Here is a 23,302-nt window from a genome sequence, read left to right as displayed (position 1 = left end):
AGGTGGGAAACTGCCAGTCTGTTGCAAACGGATGATGGTATTTGTTATTTATAGCACTTTTTTTTTTTTTTTTAATTGGAGAGAGAGAGGTTGGGGCAGAGGGAGAGGGAGAGAGAGAATCCCAAGCGGGCTCCACGCCCAGTGTGGAGCCCTACTAGGTCTCATGACCCTGAGATTCTGACCTGAGCCAAAGTCAAGAGTCAGACGCTTTCCCGACAGAACCACTCAGGCACCCTCTGTTATTTCTAGCGCTCTGAAGATTGTGAGTCACAGCCCCTTCCATGACCCTGTTTAGCTTCACAGATGCACTTGGAGGGCACATCTGCTTCTTATCCCCATTTTGTAGGTGAGGGAGCTAAGGCTCTAAGAGGTGCAACAGAAAGGCAAGCCAGCAGTTACTGAGCAGCTCTTGAGCTCAGCGTTTTCTGATTTGTGCCTCACAGATGGCCAAGGAGGCGGTGTAGTCAGTTCTCCCCGTCTTACTGTCCTAGAACTGCAGCAAAGGGCATGTAAGTAACTAGCCCAAGGTCACCCAGCAGGGAGGCGGTAGAGCCAGGATTCAAACGCAGGCCGCCCGACTGGATGATGTGCTTATCCTGCGTGCTCAATTTCCCACAGATGCAGACGGAATGTGCAGAGCCGGGACTCCCCTCCGGCTGCGCATGCCATGCTGCTTCCACTCCGACAGCTGGCTCCCTGGAGGAGGAGGCAGCGTGCAGACAGCCCAGAGGACGCAGGCGTGTGGCATCCAGGAGTATCCTGGGACTGTGCGGGCTGACTCACCTAATGGCCAGCATGACTGTGGGGACTGCGACAGCCGGGATCGCCTCTTGGCTGGGCACGAAGTGCTAGAGAGCAGGCGTCTAGGATCAGCAGCCCTCCTTCTAGCTCTGGCTCCCTCATGTCCTAGCTTTAGGCAGATGCCATATTGAACCTGAGCCTCAGGGTTTGCCTTTGGAAAACGGGGAAACATACGACCTCATAGGTTGCTTTTCCCCCATCAGAGCAAATGCAGTAATGAAGCAAAAGGGCCCTTCCACCCCTCATGGCATAAAAAGGCAGGGCCCCGAAGGGTAGGGTGCTGATGAGCGTCACGGTAGTTCTCAGGGATCCAGTCCCAGAAGCGGGCCAGATTGTGCAGACCCACATGCAGCCCTGGGCTGTCGCTGCTGGCGGGGAAGCTGGGCTTCCGCCAGCGCCCTCGTGAGTGAGTTCTAAAGAAGCGTCCCTTGCTTCCTGGGGCAGCTGCCCCCCGCCCACCCTGCCGTGCCCCTCCTGAGAGTGAGTGCCTCTGCTTTGCTTGTTCACTGACAGATGTGAGAGCAGAGGGCCGTGTTCAGACGGAACGCCAAGCGTCCGGCACGCCAGGAAGCGGCGGGAAAAGGCCATTGTAAGTGATCTGGGGCCCCGGAGCCCGGAGTGAATGGGGAAGAGCAGGGGCATCAGGATGGGCCGGGGCTTCCTAGACCCGAAGCCCTTTGAGGCTGGCTGTGGCCTGCACGAGATAATTCCATTTCTCTGACTTCAAAAAGCACCAGGGTCCCCAAAGGGCATCAGAGGTGGCATTGTGCAAAGTGCGGCCACCACAGTCGGGGGTGATTTTAGGGCTGAGCACCGGCAGCTTGACAGGGCCAAGAGGGCAGGCTGTGGTGGGGGAGCGGGGGAGCAGAGCTGGGCCAACCAGGCCACAGAGCAGCCCTGCTACCACCTTCTATGTGACCTTGGGCAGGTCTCCCAGCTTCCCTGAGCCCTAGTTTACTCATCAGTACACAGGGAGTTGGGCCTTGTCCTTCCCAAGACTTCCCCAGCTTGATCAGGGCTAAGGGACCGGGAGAACCCGCTCCCTGCTTCCTACTGACCTCCCTCTTCCTCCCCCAGAGTTAGTCTGCGGGCCCAGGCTGTGCCAGGAAACTGCAGAGGAGAGCTGGAACCAGCCCCTCCATGACACTAGAAAGAAGGGGAGGGAAGTAAGACGGGGCACAGAAAGACAAACAGACTTGCACTTGATGGCCTTGCCCCAGGACAGGGGCTTCGTTCGGGGCAGAGGTGGGGGATTCCTTGAGGTGCGCGTACCCCGGAGGCACACAGGTGTCTGCCAGCAGGCGCTGACCACCACGGGCTATGCCTGGAGCATCTTCTGGAATCTGTGTGTGACCATTCGGCGGTTGTGACGTGCTTGGCATGAGCGAGACGGACGTGGTCCCCATTCCTGTGGCTGGGGCAGAACAGAGAGAAGGGCAACAGACTCATAAACAAGGAATAAATACTGTAATCAGAGATGGGGAGAGGCACGGTGGAATTAATCATGTCAGGCTAAAGCATCTGAAATAGAGAGTCGTGTTTTGACTGTTGGGGAGGGTGTGTTTATAGGGCTGTCCGGGAAAGGCATCGGCAAGGGGCTAGACGTTGATGGAGGAAAGGAGCCCCGAGGCAGTGTTAGGACCGTGGGGCAGAGGGAGCAAAGAACCTTGTTGGTGGAAGGAGCTGCCAGGAGCTTGGGTGTGGAGGAGGGCGTTCCTTCACGGAGCAGAACCCGTTCCCTGCAGCTGACAGCGCAGCCCACCCGTGGCCCCTGGGCCTAGCTTTCCCCCCTGCCTTCTGTGAGATGAGAATGGGAAGGCTCCAGAATCACTGGCCTTACCCTCTTCCCAGAGAAACCTGTCCAAACCAGAACCCGCCCGTTTTAGCCACCAGAGCACAGCTTTCCGGGAGCGCCGCTGGAGCTGACCTAGTGGGTCAGAGCAGCTCTTCTGCCAGCAGTGGCTTGAACGGGATCCAGTCACAGATTGTAGAGGAGAGGAGGGGACATTCCAGTCTGGGTTTCTCCCCACCCCTCTCTCTGCCGGACTGTTCTAGGGGCCCACAGCATGGCACCTAGCTCACCTGAAGTGATCTTAGTCCCAGTGTCTACACGCTGTCCTGGCAAAGCCGAGGACAGTGGTGGCCCTGAGCCCAAGGGCCTGCATCCCATGGCCTTCCCTCCCTGCCCACCCTCACCCCCACAATGACCTGGTTCCCCATCCTTGCCCATTACCATCTGGGCAACTTGCCTTTAGACCACAGACTCCCCCACTGCCAAAAAAAAGTCCCAGACTCAGACCACAACTCTGGAAGTAGGCAGTTCCGTGAATGATCCTGAACGCCTCTCTTGTCTCTGTCCCTTCTCTGCTCATTGCCTTCAAGTGAGCCGTTGCTTCCTTTGGGAGCCATTCCCCACCCGACACTCAGCGGCCCCTCCTTCAACAAGGCCGGTCTTCTGGGATAAGGATTGTCATCGTCCTCCCTCTGACTCCAGCCCCAGCTGCCGTCACCTGCTCGGCCAGGTGTTATGGGCTGAGGACGAGGACTCCACGGGAGCCCACCATCAAGGGGGTCCCAGGATGCCAGATAGTGACTGGGCCTCTCTGTGTTTTTCTTCTCGAGCAGGGCGAAGGCCGTGTGGTGTATGTTCGGAATCTCTCCAGTGACATGAGCTCCCGAGAGCTGAAGAGGCGCTTTGAAGTGTTTGGTGAGATTGTGGAGTGCCAGGTGCTGACCAGAAGCAAGAGGTGAGTCGGCTCAAGCTGTTGCAGGAGAGGAGGGAGGGGATGGGGAGGGGCAGAGGGCCCCGTCCAGGGCTGGCCAAACAGAAGACGCCTGAGAAAATAGGATGAAAATCTGATGATGGCGCAGGCTGGACCTGGAGAGTCAGGCCCCTGAGAAGGTCCGGTCACGGTCCAGCAGCAAGCCCATGGTTTGCTAAGTGCCAGGCTATTCCTGTGCGTTTTCTTCAGCCTTCTGACAAGCCTGTGCCCTGGGCACTCTATCGTTCTCCCTCTTGGGGAGCTCAGACAAGTTAAGTGAGCAGCTAGTTAGTGAGTAGCAGAGCTGAATCCGCAGCCCAGGGATCTGCTTTAGCTTCTCTACCCTGGGGCTGGTACAGGGCAGCAGGCAGTCCCTGAGGCTTAACAGCACACGTGTTCTGGAACCTCCCTGCTGCTCACATCCCTCCGTTCCTCCGGAGCAGCGAGTTTCAGACCTTTTATTCTGCTGGGGATCTTGGTTTTTCCTCACTCCCCTGGGGTCACAGTGGTCATCTGCCAAGGGCTCTGCTAGACCAGGTTGCATGTAAATGCACAACTTCGATGTCAAAGCTTGGTCAGTTTTGAGATAATGCGGAAGTATCTCCCATTGCATTTGCCAAATAGATGATTAAGGTTTTTAAATTCTAACAACGCTATTTTTAGAAAGCTTCAATGAGAAAGTAATTTCTGTGTAGGGATCATTACACACTTCATATTCATTAAGGCCGCTACGGAACATTCCGGGTGTTGACAAGGGGTGGGCGGAAATCAGAACCCTTGTGCACGTTGGCAGGAATGCAGACTGGTGTGGCGGTGCCTGAAAAAATGAAACGGAGAGTTACCGTATGACCCAGCTATCACACTGCTGGGTAAATACTTCAGAGACTTTAAAGCAAGATCTCAAAGAGATCTTTGCACGCCCATGTGAATAGAAGCTTTATTCACAATAACCAAAAAGTGGAAACACCGCAAGTGTCTGTTGACTCAGGAACGGATAAACAAAATGTAGTCTTTGCCTACCATGGAGTATTATTCAGCCTTAGAAAGGGAGGAAATCCTGTCTCATGCTGCAAGCATGGATGAACCTTGATAATCGTAACCTCCTTATGCTCCATGAAATCTGTCTTCTCAGAAAGACATGGGTTGCATGATTCCATTACATGAGGTATCTGGAGTCAGGCACAGTCCTGGAAAAGACAAGCAGAGAGAGGAGAGATCCGTTCTCAGCCGCGTGAATGTACTTAACATACTGAACGATCCGCTTGTTCTAGAGGTGGTGTTTTTATCACAATTAAAAATAAAAAAGAAAGTCCTTGTACAAGTAGAATCTAAAGATGGTACATTTTATGTTTGGTGTTTTTATCACAATTAAAAAAAAAAAGTCACTGCACAGATACAACTGTTTGAAGTTTTGCACAGTCCTCAGGGCATCAGATGCAAAGAGCATGAAAAACAGAGCGAGCAGTTCTGGACGTCTCAGGAGGCAGAAGGGGTCCCACTTTGGCCTGGTTCAGGAGGTGTCCGGAAATGTGATTCAGCCGAGTGTTTCTTAGGCGCCCAGTGTTGGTGAGCCTGTCCTGGGTGGTAGGGGGACTCCGCCTAGTCTCTGTCCTGAGAATTATACACAGCAGAGGGACTAGCAGCCAGGATGCTTTTTCTTGCTGTTTGTGGAGCTGAACAGCTGTGGGAAGAACTGACCTTAGGCCCCCCTCGCCTCAGCATCATCCTCGTGCAGGCTGCCCTTTGGTGGCAGAATGGCTGCCTGGAGCTCTAAGCTGACCTCCCTCCTACCAGGGAAAGGAGGGGTCTCCCTCACAGTTCCAGCCAAGAGTTGGCATAGAGTCTTTGAAGTTCTGCTTTGGGCAGCAGGGTCATCCTCCGATGAGTCTCTGTGAGCACAGGGTGCCTTTGTCAGAGGAAGGGGAGTGGGTGCTGAGCAGGCAGAGTTGTGTACCCCAGAGGACGAGATGTGTACTAACACCAGCTGTATTAGGGGAGGGGGAGGCCATGTTCGCGGCCAAGGAGGTGGTGGCCAGCGCTGGCTTCGAAGGAGGCAGGAAAGGCAGAGTGGGGGTAGAGATGAGGCAAATAAACTTTCTTGGCGGGAGGCCCAAGTTTGAGTACCCTACCCTGCTACTCACCTTTGGGCAAATTCTGAACACGGAGCCAGTTTCCTCATCCCTGAGGGGAAGAACGCTCCAGGAGCCACTCACAGGGCGGTCTGAAGGTGGAGGCACCCGGTCTGTGCATCACCTGCTCTTACTGTTGCTGGGCTGTGATTGCCGTCCTCTGTATTTGGGGACCGTGCGACACGGTTACTGAGTCAGTGTGGGTCTCTGCTCGGCACCTCATCATGGGTGCTCCGAGAGTGTCGACCAAGCTGACTCAGTAACGTGCTCCCCCGACCTCTCCCCACAGAGGCGAGAAGTACGGCTTCATCACCTACCGGTGTTCTGAGCACGCAGCCCTATCTCTGAGGAAGGGTGCTGCCCTGCGGAAGCGCCATGAGCCCTCCTTCCAGCTGAGCTGCGGGGGCCTCCCGCACTTCTGCCGACCCAGACACACTGACTATGGTAAGTGCACAAGGCCCTGCCACACTCCGGGAACACCTAAAGCCCCCTGTGGACCCAGCTCCCACACTAAAGTGTGCCGATGGGTAAAAACTTCGCGGGCTGGAGGCTGCCATCTTGTTTTCCTTCTGGTCTCTGGTCTGTCTTGTCATGTCTCAAGACTGGTACCAAGAGAGCGATTTGAGGCCCCTGTGGCCTCTTGGAAGGTCTGGTCTTATGTTCACAGCCGGCTGGCAGAACCAGATTAACTGTCTCTCTGACCTCCCGGGGCCTGTGGCTGCCCTGCTGCTTTTCGGGGGCATTCCACAGTGGCCCCAACAGGCAGCAGGCAGCCTTGTTGGTTCACGGGCCACAGCGAAATGATGTCGTCACCCCACCCCTCACCATTGGGGGACGAGTTGGTGAAGAAGGACAGACGCGTACTATTTAGGAGAGAACGCCCTGTAGAGGGGAATCTGACACAGCCTCCATAGTATGGGGCTGAGGGTGAGGAAACGCAGAGGGCTCCTGGCCAGGCGGTGCTGCGCCTGGCTGCCCGTCCACGCACGTGGGACCTGGTTCCATCTCTGCACCATGAGGGTGTCCTAGCTTCGTAGGCCACCTTATGTGACTGGGGCAGTGGTCTCCTAGTGGGCAGGAAGCTCTTAGGGAAACAGATGTATAGGATATCGGAGCCAGGGAGGAGCTCTGGGGTGTGCTAGTTGGGGCCACCACGTTCTGGAAACAGGGCAGCCCCGAGACACTGATGACCGGGCAGAGGGGTCCCAGTTGGCTGGCAGGGGTTAATGCTTGCTGTCTGGTGCTGTCTGAGGCGTCGGCCACACACGCTCCATGGGGCTGACCCTGGTGGCAGATCTTCTGACCGTCCGGCCTCTCTGAGTTGCTCACTGCCTTCCCCTCTCCTTGACTCCTTCACCCCCTGCCCAGATTCCAATTCAGAAGAGGCCCTCCCTGCGTCCATGAAAAACAAGTACGAAGCCATGGATTTTGACAGCTTACTGAAGGAGGCCCAGCAGAGCCTGCATTGATAACAGCCTTAACCTTCGAGGAATACCTCAATACCTCAGACAAGGCCCTTCCAATATGTTTACGTTTTCAAAGAAATTAAGTATACGAGAAGGCCAGAGCGCGAGCGCGTGAGAGAGAGAGAGAGAGAGAGAGAGAGAGACTTGAAACTGCTGTCCTTTTAAAAAAAAAAACAAATCAATGTTTACATTGAACAAAGCTGCTTCTGTCTGTGAGTTTCCATGATGTTGACGTCCCACTGCCACTGTAGCGTCCTCGCTTCCGGCGGGCGGCCCCGGGCGCGCCTCCCAGTGCTGGGTCAGTCCCCCACGTCCCTTATCTCCCTGACCGACTTCCCTCGTAGACGTGCAGCCGTGTTCACCCTAACATTTCTTGTCCGTAGTATGTGATGATGAAATTGTTACTCGTGAATAGAATCAGGATTATATGCTCATTTTTAATTGAAGAAAAAAAATATATCCTTCAAATAATGTATTTATGGCTCAGATGTACTGTGCCTGGGATTATTGTATTGCTTCCTTGATTTTTTAACTATGCACTGTTGTGAGGTGTTTGCCACTGAGCTGCTCTGCTTCCTCTGCCAGAAAGCCCTAGAGGTGCTGGGTGGCTGGTGGGTTGGTCCCCAGGGCAGTGTGACCCGCAGCCACAACTCGGAGCAGTGGAGAGAGGCTTCTGAGACTTGCCTGCCAAGCTCTGCCCTGAGTCAAACTGAGTATGCGCAGGTCCAGTTCCAGTCAGAACCCTCACTGGGTGCCAGCTGGTGCTCACAACTTGGGCCTGGCTTGGAGTGCTGGGATCCTGGTAGACCTCATAAGGCAGGCAGGGTGAGTCTTCTGATCCTTGTTTTTCCAGGTGAGGCGGGCAGTGCCCCAAGAGGTGATGGGCCTTGCCTGAGGTCCCACAGCCAGTGACGAGGCAGAGCAGTGACCCAGCCTAGGCCTCCTGATTACTGATCCCATGCTGCTGCAGTAGCTTTGGGTAAAAAGGCACAGTTTCAGGGGCTGGTAGAGGTGAGGCCAGCTATGCTGGGCCACAGGCTAGAGGCCTCTGGGCTTACTTGGAGGGTTAAGTCAGCAGCTGGCTCCCCAGCATTAGGCAGGTTTAGGCTCAGCGTGCGTCTTGACCTAGAGGGTTCTGTGGTTTGCCTACACCTGTGGACATGCCACCAGAGCTTTAGTGACACACCTGGAGTGGCACAGGCAGGTGATCAGGGAACAGTCATCCTTCTGGGGCCAGCCACGAACCCATCGTCCTTCTACCAGCTCATCTTTCCCATTCCTTCACCTGTAGGGGGGTTTGGGTAGCATGGGGCAGAGGGAGCGAGGTGGGGGCATGTGAGGACTGGGGGTGGATAAAAGAATCGCCAAGGTCCTTTCCAGCTTAGACAACATTCTAACTGGGCTTTACTTTAAATTTTATGTTCTTGAGTGATGTCAGACCATGTCTAGCTGGGATGCTCTGCGGGTGCCTTGGGGGCCATTTGTGAGGGCAAGTGTGGCCAGGCAGGGTATGAGCTTGTGACCACTGCTTCAGAAAGAGCAGCTCCAACTTCATCTTGTTCAGATGTCAGGGTTCCTTGGGAAATTTTTGCATTAAAAAGAAAGAAAAGTTCTGCTTGCTTTAAACATGTTTGAAATTAACTCATTAAACTCAACAAGCTAATTCAGTGTGTTGCTCCTGCCAGGCTTAGAACTGAGAATTGGTAGTTGATTATTACTGTTATTTTTAAAGTGATCAAATACCTGAGTAGTAATGCTGGGCCAGTGAGCTTGTCCTGGGAGATGAGCATACTCCAAGCCCATGGAGAGGGCTGGAGGAAACGGGCTTTAGAAGGAATAGGGAATTTGAGCTCCCATATATCCCTCCTGGGCCCCAACTTCCTTTTCTGTGAAATGGACTGAGGGGGAGAAGTGGGCAAGTTGATCCCTGAGGTCCCTGCCAGCTCTTAGCTTCTGCAAAGATGGTATCTAGCTCAAGATGGCAAATACGTGACACATGTACCACTACTTCCACATCCTTGGCCAGTGGCAGGCATAACTAATCAACCACAGAACTCATGTTCTTTGAGCTTGAGAGTTCATTTAGAACTCTGAGCACAGTGCTCTGGACAGCCATTATTAATGGATCAGAGTTTATCGTTTGACATTCTGGTCTGATCTTTCGAAAGGTTTCCATCATACAGAACCAAATGGTGGCTGGGATTCATGCTGCCCATCCCTTTCTATCATGTCCTGATCTATGAGAGAAAATTTCCCTAAAGCCATTCACTGGCAGGGACTCCCAATAATACTGTGACACATAACCCCTACTTGAGTGTGGGGCACGGGGGAGCAAGCGGAATAGCAGATATGATATGTTTGAGGGAGGTGGGGTTTATGAGGATGAACCAAACAAAGGGACTTCCACAGCACAGACCTGAACATTGTAAATTCCTTTTATAGCTATTCACTGCCTAGCACACAGTAGGCATACAATAAATGGGTATGGAATGCACTAGAGTAGAATTTAAATCTGCCTGCTGCCTCTCCTAAGTCCTAATTTGCACCGAGGAGTACACTGAGGGTTCGTCCTGTGGAAGCCAGTGGGAAGGAACTCCAGATTCAGAGTCTGGAGAGCTGCGTTGAGTCTTGGCTCCACCAAGAACTTTGTGACCTTGAGTCTCGCCTAAGTCACAGAATCCCCCCCCACTCCCCTCTGCTGCAGAAGGAGTTGGGCTAGAGGTTCTCTAAGCCCCTCCTACTTGCTTGTTCCTCGGTTTGCCCTAAGTCAGAAATTCTCCCCTGGGCAGGTGGTATGGGAGGGTAAAGAAAGGCAGATTTTTAGTGGAAGACCAGTCTCTCCTCCCGTCTTCTGGGTCAGCTGAGGCTCCCCATCCACTTCAGATGAATACAGGGCACTCGAAGTTACTTAGCCCCGCCCCCTAGAGCAGAGCAGAGATCCGAGCTTGGCACCGGGTGGCACCATGCCTCAGGTCAGGGCTGGCTGCAGGGGGAGAGGATGCCGGCCGGCCAAGAGCATGAGGCACTTTCTGCTCGCCGTCCCATCCCTGCAAGGCTACAAGTTCAAAAACTGACCGAGACTACAGACAACCTCTATCTGGAAGACTCAATTCGGTGCTGTGTATTACAACCAAGGAGACTCCAGGGTCTCTCCAGGAGAACCAGTATACCTTGGTTTCTTGCCCACCATAGTAAGGAGGAACCCAGAGGGAGCAGCTGCCATTGGCAACCACCTCACTGTAGCTGTGTCCTAGTATTTGCTCTGGATGATGTTTACATGTGATTGCCATAAAAGCTTACTGTAGACTGTGTTGACAGCCGCCCAGGCTGTACTGTCCATCTCTGTGCTGTGCTGGTGTTTCCAGAAATGTCCGATCCAACCGCTAAGTGGAATTCTTCATCTCCTTCCTCAGTCGGTACCAGGCTGAATCAGAATCCTCACTCTTGGGGGTTCTGGTTACCGAAGGAAAATGCATCAAAGAGGTAAAGAATATGAGTGGATGGAGTGCAGAGAAGCCCCACCTCCCACCCCTCACGCCCCCCTTAGCCCATCACACCTTGCTCCCAATCCAGGAAACAGCTTTTGAGTCAAAGAGCCACGAGTCAGGTGTCCACGTCTGCTGTGGGGCCTTGCAGTGTGGCGTGCTGACCGTGCTCGGGGGGGTGGGGGGGGCTTTGGGGGCAGGAGGAGGAAGGGAGGAGAGCTCTGAGCTGCAAACACTCGGTACCCACATCCTGGTGTAGGAAGAGATGCACTTAGAAGTCTTTTCATTGCGTAGAACCTGTGCTGATGGAAGTTTTGAGAGCTCTTTCTTCCAGGCATATGCGGCCTGCCCGCTGAGGCCAGCGTGCAGGTGGTGAGAGGAGGTGGCACGGAAGGCCTTGATAATGTGGTCCTTGTGCAGGCATGGGGAGAACCTCACCCCAGGCCTTGGGTTCTGTTGAAATCTCAGCCTGAGAGAGCACAGACCCCGGACGGTGGGTTGCTCTGACTCACAGAGTCAGAAACCTGTAGTATTTTTCTTAGCATCTGGGATGCAGTGGTTACCCTCAGATAGGACTAAGGAAAGGAATGGGATGCTGTACAGAAGCTAATAAAATGAACCTCATGGTTTTGTTGGCCAAAGAAGAGGGACCCCCTCACCCCTTCCCACTGGGGCAGAAAGCAAGCAGCTAGTGCTTCTGTGCAATATGTTGAAGCTGGGCCCCGAGTCCCTGGGGGGATTTGCCCACAGAGGTGGGCTCCGGGGAGGTGTGCAGAGTCCGGAGGTACAGGGTAAATGGAGGGGGAGCTCGGGGGCTGGGAAACCCACAGAAATGCCCTGGGCCCAAAACAGATGCTGGGTGGGGGGAGGACCCCCGGGAGCCGGCCGAAGGATGCCAGGAAGTAGGCAGAGGCTGACTTTGCATTGAACCAATAAAAGCACTTTGAGAAATCACAACATTTCAGCCTGGCTCCGTGTTTCTACACTGGTAGATACGGGTTTCCTTCGGCTGTGTGAGGTACTCTCCTAGGGCTGGGGCTGGGGTTGGGAGGGGGGCCGGTCGGAGAGGGGAGCGGGATCCCTTCCTAAATAGTGGCAGAGTTGATCCTAGGGCTAGCCCATTGCTGGCCCTTTGGGTGGAGGCCCTCGAGAAAGGGAACCATGAGTTTAGATCTCAGTACATATTTTTATGTACGTATAAAAAGCTAAAAGAGCCCAGCTGATGGAAATGGGTTTACAGAGCAAGTCTCCTAACTATAAGCCATCTCAGTGAGAAACCTGACACTTCTCACTTGCTGTGTGATCTGGGGCCTCCTGGGTTCTCTCCACTAAGGAAGGAGAGCATTGGACGGAACGAGCACCAGGGTCCCTTTCGAACTCCTGGGGTTCACACGCGGGAGCATCAGGAGTCTGTCACTTCCCTGTGAAACCGATCTCATCCTCAGGCTGCTTCCAGCTTCAGTCCCGGGCGAGAGTTCTCCCCGCAAGGTCACCAACCAGCAGCAGATTCAAACCCACATGGTCCTGGCCGAGTTCCCTTGTATGAGGAGGCCAGCTCCCCAGGCCAGATCTAAGCCATAGTTTCTCATGGGGATGGTGAGAAGTTCGACCGCAGCTTGGCTAGGTGGCGGTTGCACATCTCACGTTAGCCTTGTCATCGTCCCCACCGAACAGCTTTTAATCCGAATGTTGTGACCGCTTGGCTGTTTCTCTCTCGCTCTCAGACGATACTAGCAATACACTTGTTTTTTTTTTCCACAACAGCTTCACTTAGGCACTTTTCACACATTTCCTTCAAATGATTGTAAAACCTATGGGGCAACAGGAGGCACTGATCACGCTGCATATGTTTAGGGCAGCTTTTGCTTTTCGTTTCTTTAATAATCCAGCTGTGCTGGCCGAGGCTTTGAGGTCTCAGGGGACAGATTTTCAGATATTCCGGTTCTTCCAGATGATGCCTTGCAGATTTTGGAAGCAGCATAGAAACCCAGCTCCACGAGCCGGGGGCTTGGGGAATACGTTTTTGTAGGTGGTCCATCCCTGGTCAGAGCAATGCCTCAAAGACATGTTTTTATAGCTAAACCCCCTCTGTGCTGTATGTTTTGTCAAAGGATCCTGCAAGGAACCCCAACAGAGCCTCCTTTCCCACTTGGCCAGCCTTGCCCCTGGGTGTCTTGTGAAGGGATTGGTCAGCGTCCGCCTCAGCACTTTGCCTTATCAACGTCTGGTCGCCCTCTAGTGGCCAAAGACTGTATCCACCAGCTACCCAGATGGAAGGCAAATAAATCCTTTGGCCACCTTGCTGACCAGCACCAGTTTGGGGAATTAAATGTCATGGCCTGAGTGAACCGTCTGTGTGCTTAGGATCTGGTGTAACACCAGTCAGAAGACTCCAGAAGCAACCAGTTAGTAGACTTGCATGGACTGAGAAGCACACTAATTACCCTGTGGGCAGAGGAGACAGGAGTGGACCCTGTGTCCAGGTGCCCAGGAGGGGTTTACTGTAACCGCAATACTAGCAGCCCAGCTGCTGACCTTGTTAAGTGAACCTCTGGTAGGTGGCCCGCACTGTACCCTCGGGGTGAGCAAAGAGGTTAGGTGTGAGGATTCTGGGGCCAGGGATTGGGGGAGGGGCCTGGCCATGGCCTTTGATGTGATCCACTGAATAGCCAAACAGTTTTTTTTTTCCCCCTTTTGGTTTGGTTTTGTATTTTGTATTGAAAAATGTTGTCAAATGTTTTTGTGTTAGGAATAAAAAGTCATAAACTCTTCCCAACTTTGTTTCTTGAGGGGCGTTCTGAGTCCGATGGAAACAGGTTGGAGATCTCAAGGGGAGTGTGATCAGTGTTACAGGGAGGTGGACTGCCTGAATTTCCAGATGGTCTCTGGGGAAGACGACCATGCAGAAGTCCGCCTCAGTGCAGCCTGCTCTGGGAATTCATGCCCTCCTCCTTGTGCCACGGTATTAGCATTGGCTTCGAGAACCTGTGTCCTCCAAGGGCGGCTGCTAAGGTTGGAACCAACACGAGACCCCTCTCTCCAACCCCAGGTTTCTAAAGAGACGGTGTCTGTAGCTAGCCTTAATTGATTGGGCGAGGTGGTCCCTGTGGTCCCTTCCAGCATTTCCAAATCTTGGACTCAAATCCTTTTCTCTTGGTGTGACCATGCAGCCTAGAGAATTCTGAGCAATAGGAAGCCAGGGCTTTCCCCGGCTCTGGGACAGGGTCAAACCAGGGAATGGCTAAACTTGTTAGGTTTGGGCATCCCCAGGGGTAAAACTGTAGGGGGCATTATTTATTGGGAAGCTCAACAAGGTAACTACAGCCTGGGGTGCGTGAGCGAAGGCTGTGTGTGTGTATATGCCTGTGTGTGGGTCTGTGTGTGTGTGCGTGCGCACGTGTGTCTGTCTGCTCGTGTGCGTGCCTGTGTTTGTGTGTATGTGTGGAATTACATTGATGCATTTCTTGAGAAAGGTGCAAGAATTTCACCTACACAGAGGGACACATCTGCTTTGTTATTTATAATAGAAAGCTAAATTTTAATTTTTTAAAGGACACTGCTAATGATTGAGAATCGAGTTTTTAGTTTTGCTATTTTTTTTAATTGGTAGAGGATTTTTATATATTTTTTCCATTTTGTTGGGTTGTGTCCTTATTTATATAAATACTTTATCTGTAACAGGCAAGGAAGACACCTTCTTTGCTTTTAATTATTGTGGTTGTCATCGTCCCTATTTTATTTCTGGTGTGATTTATCTGTCTTACCTTCTAAATGAGAAACCGTTTTCCTGTATTTGTACCTTGTCAGATTCTATAGTTTCATAGATAATTTAACCAAATTGCTCTATGTATTATTATTCCGTGAGTATAAAGTTCTATTTTAACGTCTGTAAATACTTCAGAACTGGCTTCTTTCCTCAGACTCCTACTGTGGGGTTATTGTTTACATCACAAAAACTGTAGAATCTCTATGCTCATGTACTGTAAATAGTGAAGTGATCTGCTTATAAATAAACTTAACAAATACACTATGGAGATTAAAAAGAAAATACCACCCATAGCCCCATCCCGGTGTGTCTTTATTCGTCTACGTGTTTGCTGAGGGACACCCTGCCCACTAAGTGGGAAAAGGATTCCGGTTTTGGGCTCACTTTCCCGGAGAAAAGCCTGGTCCAGGTGGGCCCTGCAGCAGCCCCCCACCCTGCCCTCTGAGCTCCCTCTTCCTTCCTTCTGTCACGTTGCATGGAGATCGTGAACCAGTCGGGCGGAGCAGCCGTTCGTGACCAGCTTCTTGTTACGACTTTTCGAAAATTCTCTCGCTTTCTGCACAAGGACTTCCTTGTCTGGCTACATCGCCTTTTTCACATGAGCGCACTAAATAAACATGCGGAAAGTGATATTTTGACATGTTTTCAAGCAAAAACACTCAGCAACTGACAACTGCAAAACAGTTTCTGGTCCTCCAAAAAAAAAAAAAAAAACCCCACACACAAAAAAACCGTTTCTGGCCAGAGGATCTGAAGAACAGACCTGAACTGTGTGCTGCATGTGCGTGCCTTTGAGCTGTTTTCCTGTGCCCTCTTACCCCCAGAAGAGGTGAAGATGGGACTGTCCATCTTGGACGTGGTGTCATTTCTTGGTTTCAGGTTCTCGCGGTTTAGCCTTTATTTTGCCGTAAAGCTGCTTTAGCTTTATTTTCTAGGTGCTGTTTGAGTGCAAGAGCCCCATGGATCTCCATGTGCCCACAAAGGGTGGAAACATTGGTGAAGAAAATCATAGACACAGGAGAACAAGTACAATAAGCCGTTCCTTTCTATGTTCTATGCAAGCTATTTTCAAGTTGTTAATTTCCTACATAAATTCGCTCTCATTTTCTGGTGATTTATTTTCCCAGTCTGGAAACGGTTTGGATTTCTGCCGTTGGAGAGGAGCCCGTCATGATATTTCCCATGCGGATGAACGGGGATGTTTCCGCTGGGCAGCAGGGTACTGTGACTTGGGTTAGTGTTTCAAGAGGTTATCCATGGGACTGATCGCACAGTTTCTGTCTCCCCCTTGCTTGATGGTGAAGTCCAGGAAAGCAAGGCTGTTTCTCTGTTCATGGCGGGCTGCCCAGCCCTATTGCTCAGGAATTCCTGAATGGACGAGTGAGTGGATCCTATCCGTGGCCTGATGACTGGACACAGCTAGGGAGGCAGCCAAGCCACGGAGTCACGGAAATAATCCCTTCAAAGATGCAGTCAATGGTGTGGGAGATTTGGAGGCTCGAGACCTGCGTTTGAGACCCAACTCTGCCACTTCTGTATTGTGCAAACTTGCGTTAAGTCATCTCTTTGGCTCCTGGTTTCCCTGAGTATGAAACGAGATGATCTGCTTAGAGGTCCCTTATGTTCTAAAAAAGCTGGTTCTCAGAAGCAGTATGGTGCAGGGACAATGGTGACAAGCCAGGAGTCTGGTGTCAAACTGTTTGGCTTTGAGTCTTGACTCCACCACTTACCAGCTGGGTGTCCTCAGGCAGCTTTCCTAGCCTGAGTCTCGTACGGATGTGATAAATGGGGCTAGTGGTGGTTTCAACCCCTTAGGATTGTGAGGGTGAAATTAGGTCGTGAACAGTACATAGGACATCTTGGAAAGTGCTTAATCAATGGGAGCGTCTACCCTCCTAAATGGTCTTTCTGGTGCTAACCATAGCCCCAGAGAGGCATGGCGGGGACTGTGACTCGTGTGACAGATGGGGAAGGCTGAGGCCTGGGGAGACCAGAGAGAACCTGCTCAGGGAATGGAGCCAGGACCAGCATCTATGTATGTTCCTGAGTGACATTTACCTCTCCTCTTTACTCTGCCACGTCAGCACTATGTGTGGCAGGCTTGGGGACATGTCTCTGTTTAAAGACTGAGAGCATCAATTTCAGGAGGGCAGAATATCTAACTCAAGAGTTAAAAGATGAGGGTTCCAGACCCAGCTTCTTAGTGACATCCCGAACTGCAAACATGGGCAGAGCTCATGTGCCAGGAGCCGGGAGTGATGAGCTATGGCTGTCACAGGGCCGTGTGCTGGGTACACTGTGTTCTCTGTGACTTTGGCCATCTGGACGGAAGCCAGGGGACTGCGCCACGAGCTTCGCCCAGCTCATCACTTCACTGGCTGCCATTCCTCATTTATGTAGAAAGGGAGGTTAGAGGAGATCCCTGGTTTACATGGAGTTTGGAGAAAACTTTTGGTCCCCTCCTGCAAGCCAATGTTTTAACACATTAACTTCTGCTTTGATATGTTCTCTCTGGGAGGAAGAGAAGTTCTAGAACTACTGCCCACCTCGAGAGAACTGGGGACAGAGGAGCATGTCAGACACCAGTACAAGGAGGCAGACGGGTAAATCCAGGATATGGGACAGCTGATTCTTTCCGCAATAAGTCCTTGGCAAAGGAAAAAGAAGGGAGTGCTTTTGTAGGTTAAAAGAGGCTTAAGAGACATAACCAGTTACAGTGTGAAACTCGTTTGGGTTATATCGAGCAAACCAATTAATTTGGACACTTTTGCGACTTATGGGGGTGAGGTGATGAAGGACAGGTGTCACCAGTTGGGCTCCCCAGAAAGGAGCCTCTGTGGTGGTCTTGGTCTGCAACGTGTTTATTAAGGAGTGGGACCAACACCCGGGGAAGGGAAGGGAGTAGGAGCGGGCAGAGGGAGAAGCTGAGCTGTGATGGAGCTCTGGTGGCAGCCTTGGTGATCCCACGAGGATCTAGTCCTGGGGCTAGAAGGGCCCTTTGCCGCACCTTAATACTGGGTATGGCCCTGTCGTTGTGTGTAGGCCATTCTGGGAGTGACCTTGGGCAAAGTGTCTCCCTGCAGCTGAAGTCATGTCTGAGGGCTGTGGGACAGCACCGAGAGCTGCAGGGACCGCAAATCCTTTAATCTTCAGGAAAGTGTCTGTACAGCTCATCACAGCATCTGCCACGACTGGATGTGATGTGTTCGTTTGCTGCGTGTGATGATGTGGTTATATTAGAAAACACCCAGATGTTTTTAAAGACATGTAATGGAGGAGTGAGAGGATAGGTCTGAAACGTGCTTGTAAATACTTCTGCTAAAGGGCACCTGGCTGGCTCCTTTGGGGAAGAGCATGCTACTCTCGATTTCAGGGTAGTGAGTTCGAGCCCCACATTGGGTGTAGAGATTACTTCACTCAATAAATACCCTTAGAAAAAGACCATCAATTTTATTTTCATTTTTTATTAACATATTATGTATTCTTTGCCCCAGGGGTACAGGTCTGTGAATCATTAGGCTTACACATTTCACAACACTCACCATAGCATGTAACCTCCCCAATGTCCATAACCCAACCACCCTATCCCTAGCCCCCACACCCCAGCAACCCTCAGTTTGATTAATCGGGAGATTAAGAGAAAAGACCATCAATTTAATAAAGAAAAATACTTCAGCTAAGAGAAAAAAGGTACGAAAGAAAGGTAAAAGGATGGATGGAGCAAATGTGTCAAAATCTTAATACTGGAACCCGGGTGATGAGGAGGGAGGGATCGGTTGTACAGTTCTCTACTTTTGAGGATGCTTGACAGTTGTTATAAGAAAACATACACTAAAAGTATAAGAACGAAAATGATTCTAAGCAAGCTGGTGAGTCTGGCCTTAATGAAATGTTTAATTGATGTCTCTGCTGGCTAGCTGGTGGGGTTTAGCTCAATAAAATGATCAAAATTCTCAAAACTGAAAAAAAAATGTGTGAACAACACTAGATAGGATGTAAGCTAAATTATCTTCCAGCTTTCAAATCCTATTACGCTTTTACTTCGCAAGCAGGGTTTTGGTTTTCCGCCGGTTTGGGTAATCTCTTTCCAGAAGTTTGGTGCCATTCCGTTCCCTGGATGCTGGTCCGCATTACTGGATGCAGCAGGACTTGGATGCAGGTGCGCCCCCTGCTGGGCCAGGGTTGCCACCCGGCTGATTTCCCGCAGCAGCTGCAGACAAGAAAGAGGACCCACCAGGTGAGAGGAGGCTACCATGCACTTCCCCTTCGCCCTGGTTTAGACCAAGAGTTGCAAACTCCGGGGCTTTCTAAGGCCCGCAAATAATCACACATGCAGAAGGGAAACCAAGAGAAACCATGAATGGGAAATAGAATAAGAAGCCCAATTTAATGTAAATGGCAACCAGCACTGGTCACTACTGTCTGGGAGACAACAGGAAATGCTGGAGACTGGGGCAAACTGGAGAGATCCCCTGTCCTGTCTGAAGGGGGCAGTTGCCACTCAGCTCCAGCTTCTTGTTGTCCTGTAGAAATGCAGACTGTTGTGGCTAAATACTGACATTTTATTTTATTTTTAAATTTAATTAATTGATTAATTCATTTATATCTTATTTATTTTTCAGAGAGAGAGAGAGAGCACAAGCAGGGAAGCAGCAGACAGAGGGAGAAGCAGACTTCCTGCTGAGCAGAGATCCCAATGAGGGACTTGATCCCAGGACTCTGGCATCATGACCTGAGCTAAAAGTAGATGCTTAACTGACTGAGCCACCCAGGCTTCCCCGAATACTGACCTTTCAAAGAAGAAATGCTAGAAATCTAGACTGGTTTTTAAAAATTTGAAATATCCCAGCTTTAAAACATGGACAGCAAATTCACATTAAAAGAATGCAGGCCAGGGATGCCTGGGTGGTTCAGTGGGTTAAGCATCTACCTTCAGCTCAGGTCATGATCCCAGGGTCCTGGGATCGAGCCCGGAATTGGGCTCCTTGCTCAGCATGGAATCTGCTTCTCCCTCTCCCTCTGCCTGCTGCTCCCCCTGCTTGTGTTCCCTCTCTCTCTCTCTCTCTGTCCCTCTGACAAATAAATAAAATCTTAGAAAAAAAGAATGCAGGTCAAACAAAAGATACCTGCAGTCTACACATTTGCACAGACCTGCCACTAGCCCAAAAGACAATTAGTAAATTAGAAAGAAATGCATCTTTCTCAGGACGCTTTCTGCCATCTCTGGAAAACTAATTTCCATACAAATCTGTGATGACTAGGGGGCCCTTGGGTGGTGCAGTTGATTAAGCCTCTGGCTCTTGGTATCAGCTCAGGTCGGGATCTCAGGGTTGTGAGATCGAGCCCAGCATTAATTAGGCTCCATGCTCAGCACAGAGTCTGGGATTCTCTCTCTCCCTCTCCGGCTGCCCCTCCCTCTGCTTACACTCTCTCCCTCTCTTTAAAATAAAATAAAAAATCTTAAAAAAAAAACCCAAATCTACAATGAGTGTCTTATCAGGACACCCCCTGGGGCTGTGTAAAATGTCAACGGTAGCCCCATGTTTGCAGCCACCGGTTTTAGAGTCACCCCATGATGCCTGAGCAGAGCTGGAGCCATGATGGGGTCTGTGTTAAGAACAAGGGTAGAGGGCAGGTGTGCAGAGGAGGGTAGTCCGAGCGGGGTCAGGACTACAATTCATGTCCTGTCAGGAAACTGGACTCATACAACCAGCAAAAGAAACGACCGGAGAGAGGAAGAGTGTGCTGTCAGTGAGGAACAGCGGGAGCAAACAAATCCCCTTTGGTTCCTGAAGGTGGGGCTAGGTGGAGGTTTCATCAGGGAGAAGAACTGCTGTTTAGGGAAGAGCTTTCTAATAGTACTGAGTGAGAATGTCATGTATGATAGTGAGCCCTCCGTCACTGGTAGTGTGCAAACAAAGGCTCAAAATAGTATAGACAGCATTCAGACACCAGACAAAAGGCCAGAAATACAGACCTTCCAATTCCTTCAAACAGTAATTCTAGGTGTTCTCCTTTGCCCCAGGTTGGACTCCATGGGCACAGCCCTGGAATTGGAATCTGCCCTACATCGGATGGGGGAGAGTAGGGAACCCGTACTGGGAGTCTCAGGCATGCGAACGAGGCTCTTCCGCTGACTGTGGCTTTGTCATGGCACTTGACCTCAGCGAGCCTCAGCACCCTCTCATAGGCAGAGCAAGGGCACTAACGGGAGGTGGGGGAGGCCTGAATGAGACCACACGGACGGGGCTTGTGGCCCAGGCCAGGCACGCTGGGAGGGCTCGGTGTGCCCTCAGACCTTGCTTGGCTGCTTCCTGGTTCTGCTTCTCCACCTCTAGGGCCTTCATCTTGGCGTCGTATTCATCCGCGAGCACCTTCCACTCCTTGCGGTTGTTGGTGATCCCGTCCAGCATGGGAGTGATCTCCTCGTGGAAACGCGAGAATTCCTGGAAGAGAGCGAGCCTCTGGTGCAGGGGCCCCGCCCGGGAGTCCAGTATAGGGGCCCCGCCCCGGGGTCCACTGCAAGGGCGAGGCGAGGCTGAGAACGCTGAGGGGCTACCCGTCACCCCATGGTTTGGTACTGACGCTGTGGGACCTCCAGTCAGCCAAAGCCCAGCTAGCTCTCTCCCGCTGAAAACCCTCCTGGGGCAGCCCCTATCCCTCAGGACGAAGTGCAGACTGCTTCCCACGGCTTCCCAACCCTTCCAGAGCCGCTGCCCTCGCCCCTTCACCACTGTGAACCGTCTGGGTAAGTAGAGTCCTCTGTTAGAAACTCCCAAAGCCTCTCTTCCACGTCTCACTTCGCCCTAACGACTCCCTCTGCCTGTGTCCTCCCCGGGGCTGTGGCCTTGGAGATGGCAGGGACAGTGACGCCCTGCTCACTGGGGTGGCCCTGGCCCAGCACAGGGTCTGGGGCCTAAAGACACCAGGAAACACTTGCTGAGAGAAACTGGGGTTTGTGAAGGGGATTATTAAGGCCTCTTAACTCCAAGAATACAAATAATGCCTTTGAGCCCAGCACACTGTAGTTTATGAAGCACTTTCTCTCCTTGGATCCCCAGAAATGCCTGGGAGGGGGGAAACAGGATGCCTCCCTCCTAGATTTTCAGGGAGGAAATCAAGACGGAGGTTGATGGAGTCGATTGGCGCAAGGTGAGAATGGCGAATCCAGGACCCACTGCAGAGTTCCAGGCAGAGCCGGCTGTGCTCAGAGCTGCTTGGCTTTGGACCTAGCTCTGTCACAAGCTGTGTGACTGTGGGGAGGCAATCTACAGAGCTCAGCGTCAGCCATAAAGTCAGGAGAGTACAGTAAAGTCAGGACAGCATGTAAAGTCAGGACCTCACAAGGTTGTGACTGCGCATGTAGGGGCACTCAGCCTTGCCTACTTGGTTTAGTAATCTTGCCAATGACAGTGGGGAGTACGGTGACGCTGCCCTGTTGCTCTGAGGATCCCAATTAGCCATGGTATAGCAGAGACACACCAGTCCTCCCTAGCACAGCAGAGAGAGCCCTGGACTAGGGATCAAGTGTCCTGGCTCTAGTCCTAGCTGACTCCCATGATGCTGGCCCTGTCATTTCTCAGGTATGGCTTCTGCCTCCTCAGATTACACACGACCAAAATAAAAATAACAAACGGGAGGTTGATGGTAGCACAAGTCCCACGGAGATGGGAGCAGTGGGTTTTCAGTGGATTTTCTCTGAGCAAGAGCGCAAAGAAATTCCAGCCGTTTCTTTGACAACTGGTCTACCTTAACCTATTCCTTTCCACCAGCTAGGGAAGTTAGGAGGGTCTATATCTGATATGCCTCCCTCTTTCCCATCTGAAGCCACATTTAGTCATCTGTCCCTGTGGTGTTGGGCAACTAGAGTATGTGAAGCTCCAGGCTCTAGCCTGGGTAGGTGATCACTCAGGACCCCATTGGGCTGGACTGAGGACCAAATGCTGGTGCAGATGAGAAAAGCTCTTTGTAAACACCCACCAGTCACTTGCAAAGGGTTTAGGATTCCTGGTAGCGTTTGGGAATCCCAGGTTTATCAAAGACACCTCGTTGGGCCCAAGAACGCCTACCTTGTAGACAAAGGTGCAAACAAAGTCAATGAAGCCAACCTGAAGCTTGGGGAGTTCATCTGCCTTGTTTCTGTCCATCATGGGCTGTCATGGGGAGAAAGAGTTAACTGTACTGGGCTCTCCCTGGCATGATGCAGTAAAAGGGACCCACCCTGCCTAGGAAGCATTCTTGTACAAGACAAAACCAAAAAACCCAATGCAACCTGAACGCATCAAGTTTCCAGATCTGACTGGCAGTTTGCAGGAAGTATAGGGATAAAGGAACATATTAAATAACACAATGAGGGCGCAGTCAGCCGAGTCCAGACTGTGGGAGACTACATAACAGAAGGCCCACAGTCTTCAACAAATAAGTACATGGCAGATAAAAAGGAAAAAAAAAAAAAAAAAACCCCAAAAACCAGGAGAAAACTGCTGTGTATGGAAAGAGACTCAAGAGGCAAAACAACCAGAAGAAGTGTGGTCCATGACTGGACCCTGATTTGAAAAAAATCAACCTAATTATTTTTCTCGCTCAATCAGGGAAATGAACAGAGATTGAGGACTAGATGATAATAAAGAATTATGACCGATTTTGTGAGCGTCACACTGGTATTCGGGGTATGCGTGCCCATGTGCGGGCGTGTGTTTTTCTTATCTCTTAGAGACCCGCACTAACATCTTTATGGAAAAAATGATAACATCTGGAATTTATTTTAAAATATTTCAACCAAGAGATAAGAAAATGCCTGAGGGTGGTGGGTTAGATAAAACAAGAATGGCTGTCACTAGTGGTTGTGGTGGAACCTGGCCAATGGGTCTCTGGTGTTCGTCCACTAGAGCCT

At 51.4% G+C, this 23,302-nt stretch overlaps 2 protein-coding genes across 3 annotated transcripts in view; one reads left to right on the top strand and one right to left on the bottom strand.

The window, feature by feature from the left end:
* The window catches only part of LOC111140980 (PPARG coactivator 1 beta), a 104,545-nt gene extending 96,099 nt beyond the window's left edge, over positions 1-8,446 (top strand). For both annotated transcript variants that reach the window (XM_022493270.1, XM_022493269.1), the window contains 4 exons: positions 1,315-1,390; positions 3,427-3,548; positions 5,982-6,136; positions 7,061-8,446. In XM_022493270.1, coding sequence (XP_022348978.1) covers positions 1,315-1,390; positions 3,427-3,548; positions 5,982-6,136; positions 7,061-7,161 — 454 coding nt within the window. In that variant the 3' untranslated portion in view covers positions 7,162-8,446. The remainder of the gene's footprint in view (positions 1-1,314; positions 1,391-3,426; positions 3,549-5,981; positions 6,137-7,060) is intronic.
* A 9,980-nt stretch (positions 8,447-18,426) lies between these two features.
* The window catches only part of LOC111140965 (phosphodiesterase 6A), a 57,796-nt gene continuing 52,920 nt past the window's right edge, over positions 18,427-23,302 (bottom strand). Inside the window, exons 20-22 of the mRNA XM_022493244.1 lie at positions 22,479-22,562; positions 20,708-20,855; positions 18,427-18,619 (exon numbers count right to left, since the gene is read on the bottom strand). Of these exons, the coding sequence (XP_022348952.1) occupies positions 18,540-18,619; positions 20,708-20,855; positions 22,479-22,562 (312 nt within the window). The 3' untranslated portion in view covers positions 18,427-18,539. The remainder of the gene's footprint in view (positions 18,620-20,707; positions 20,856-22,478; positions 22,563-23,302) is intronic.

The sequence above is a fragment of the Enhydra lutris genome, unplaced genomic scaffold (assembly GCF_002288905.1).
Source record: "Enhydra lutris kenyoni isolate GAN:26980312 unplaced genomic scaffold, ASM228890v2 scaffoldscaffold5, whole genome shotgun sequence".
NCBI classification, from domain to species: domain Eukaryota; kingdom Metazoa; phylum Chordata; class Mammalia; order Carnivora; family Mustelidae; genus Enhydra; species Enhydra lutris.
The sequence above is the reverse complement of the archived record's forward strand: the minus strand, read 5'-3'. Positions and strand labels throughout refer to the sequence as shown.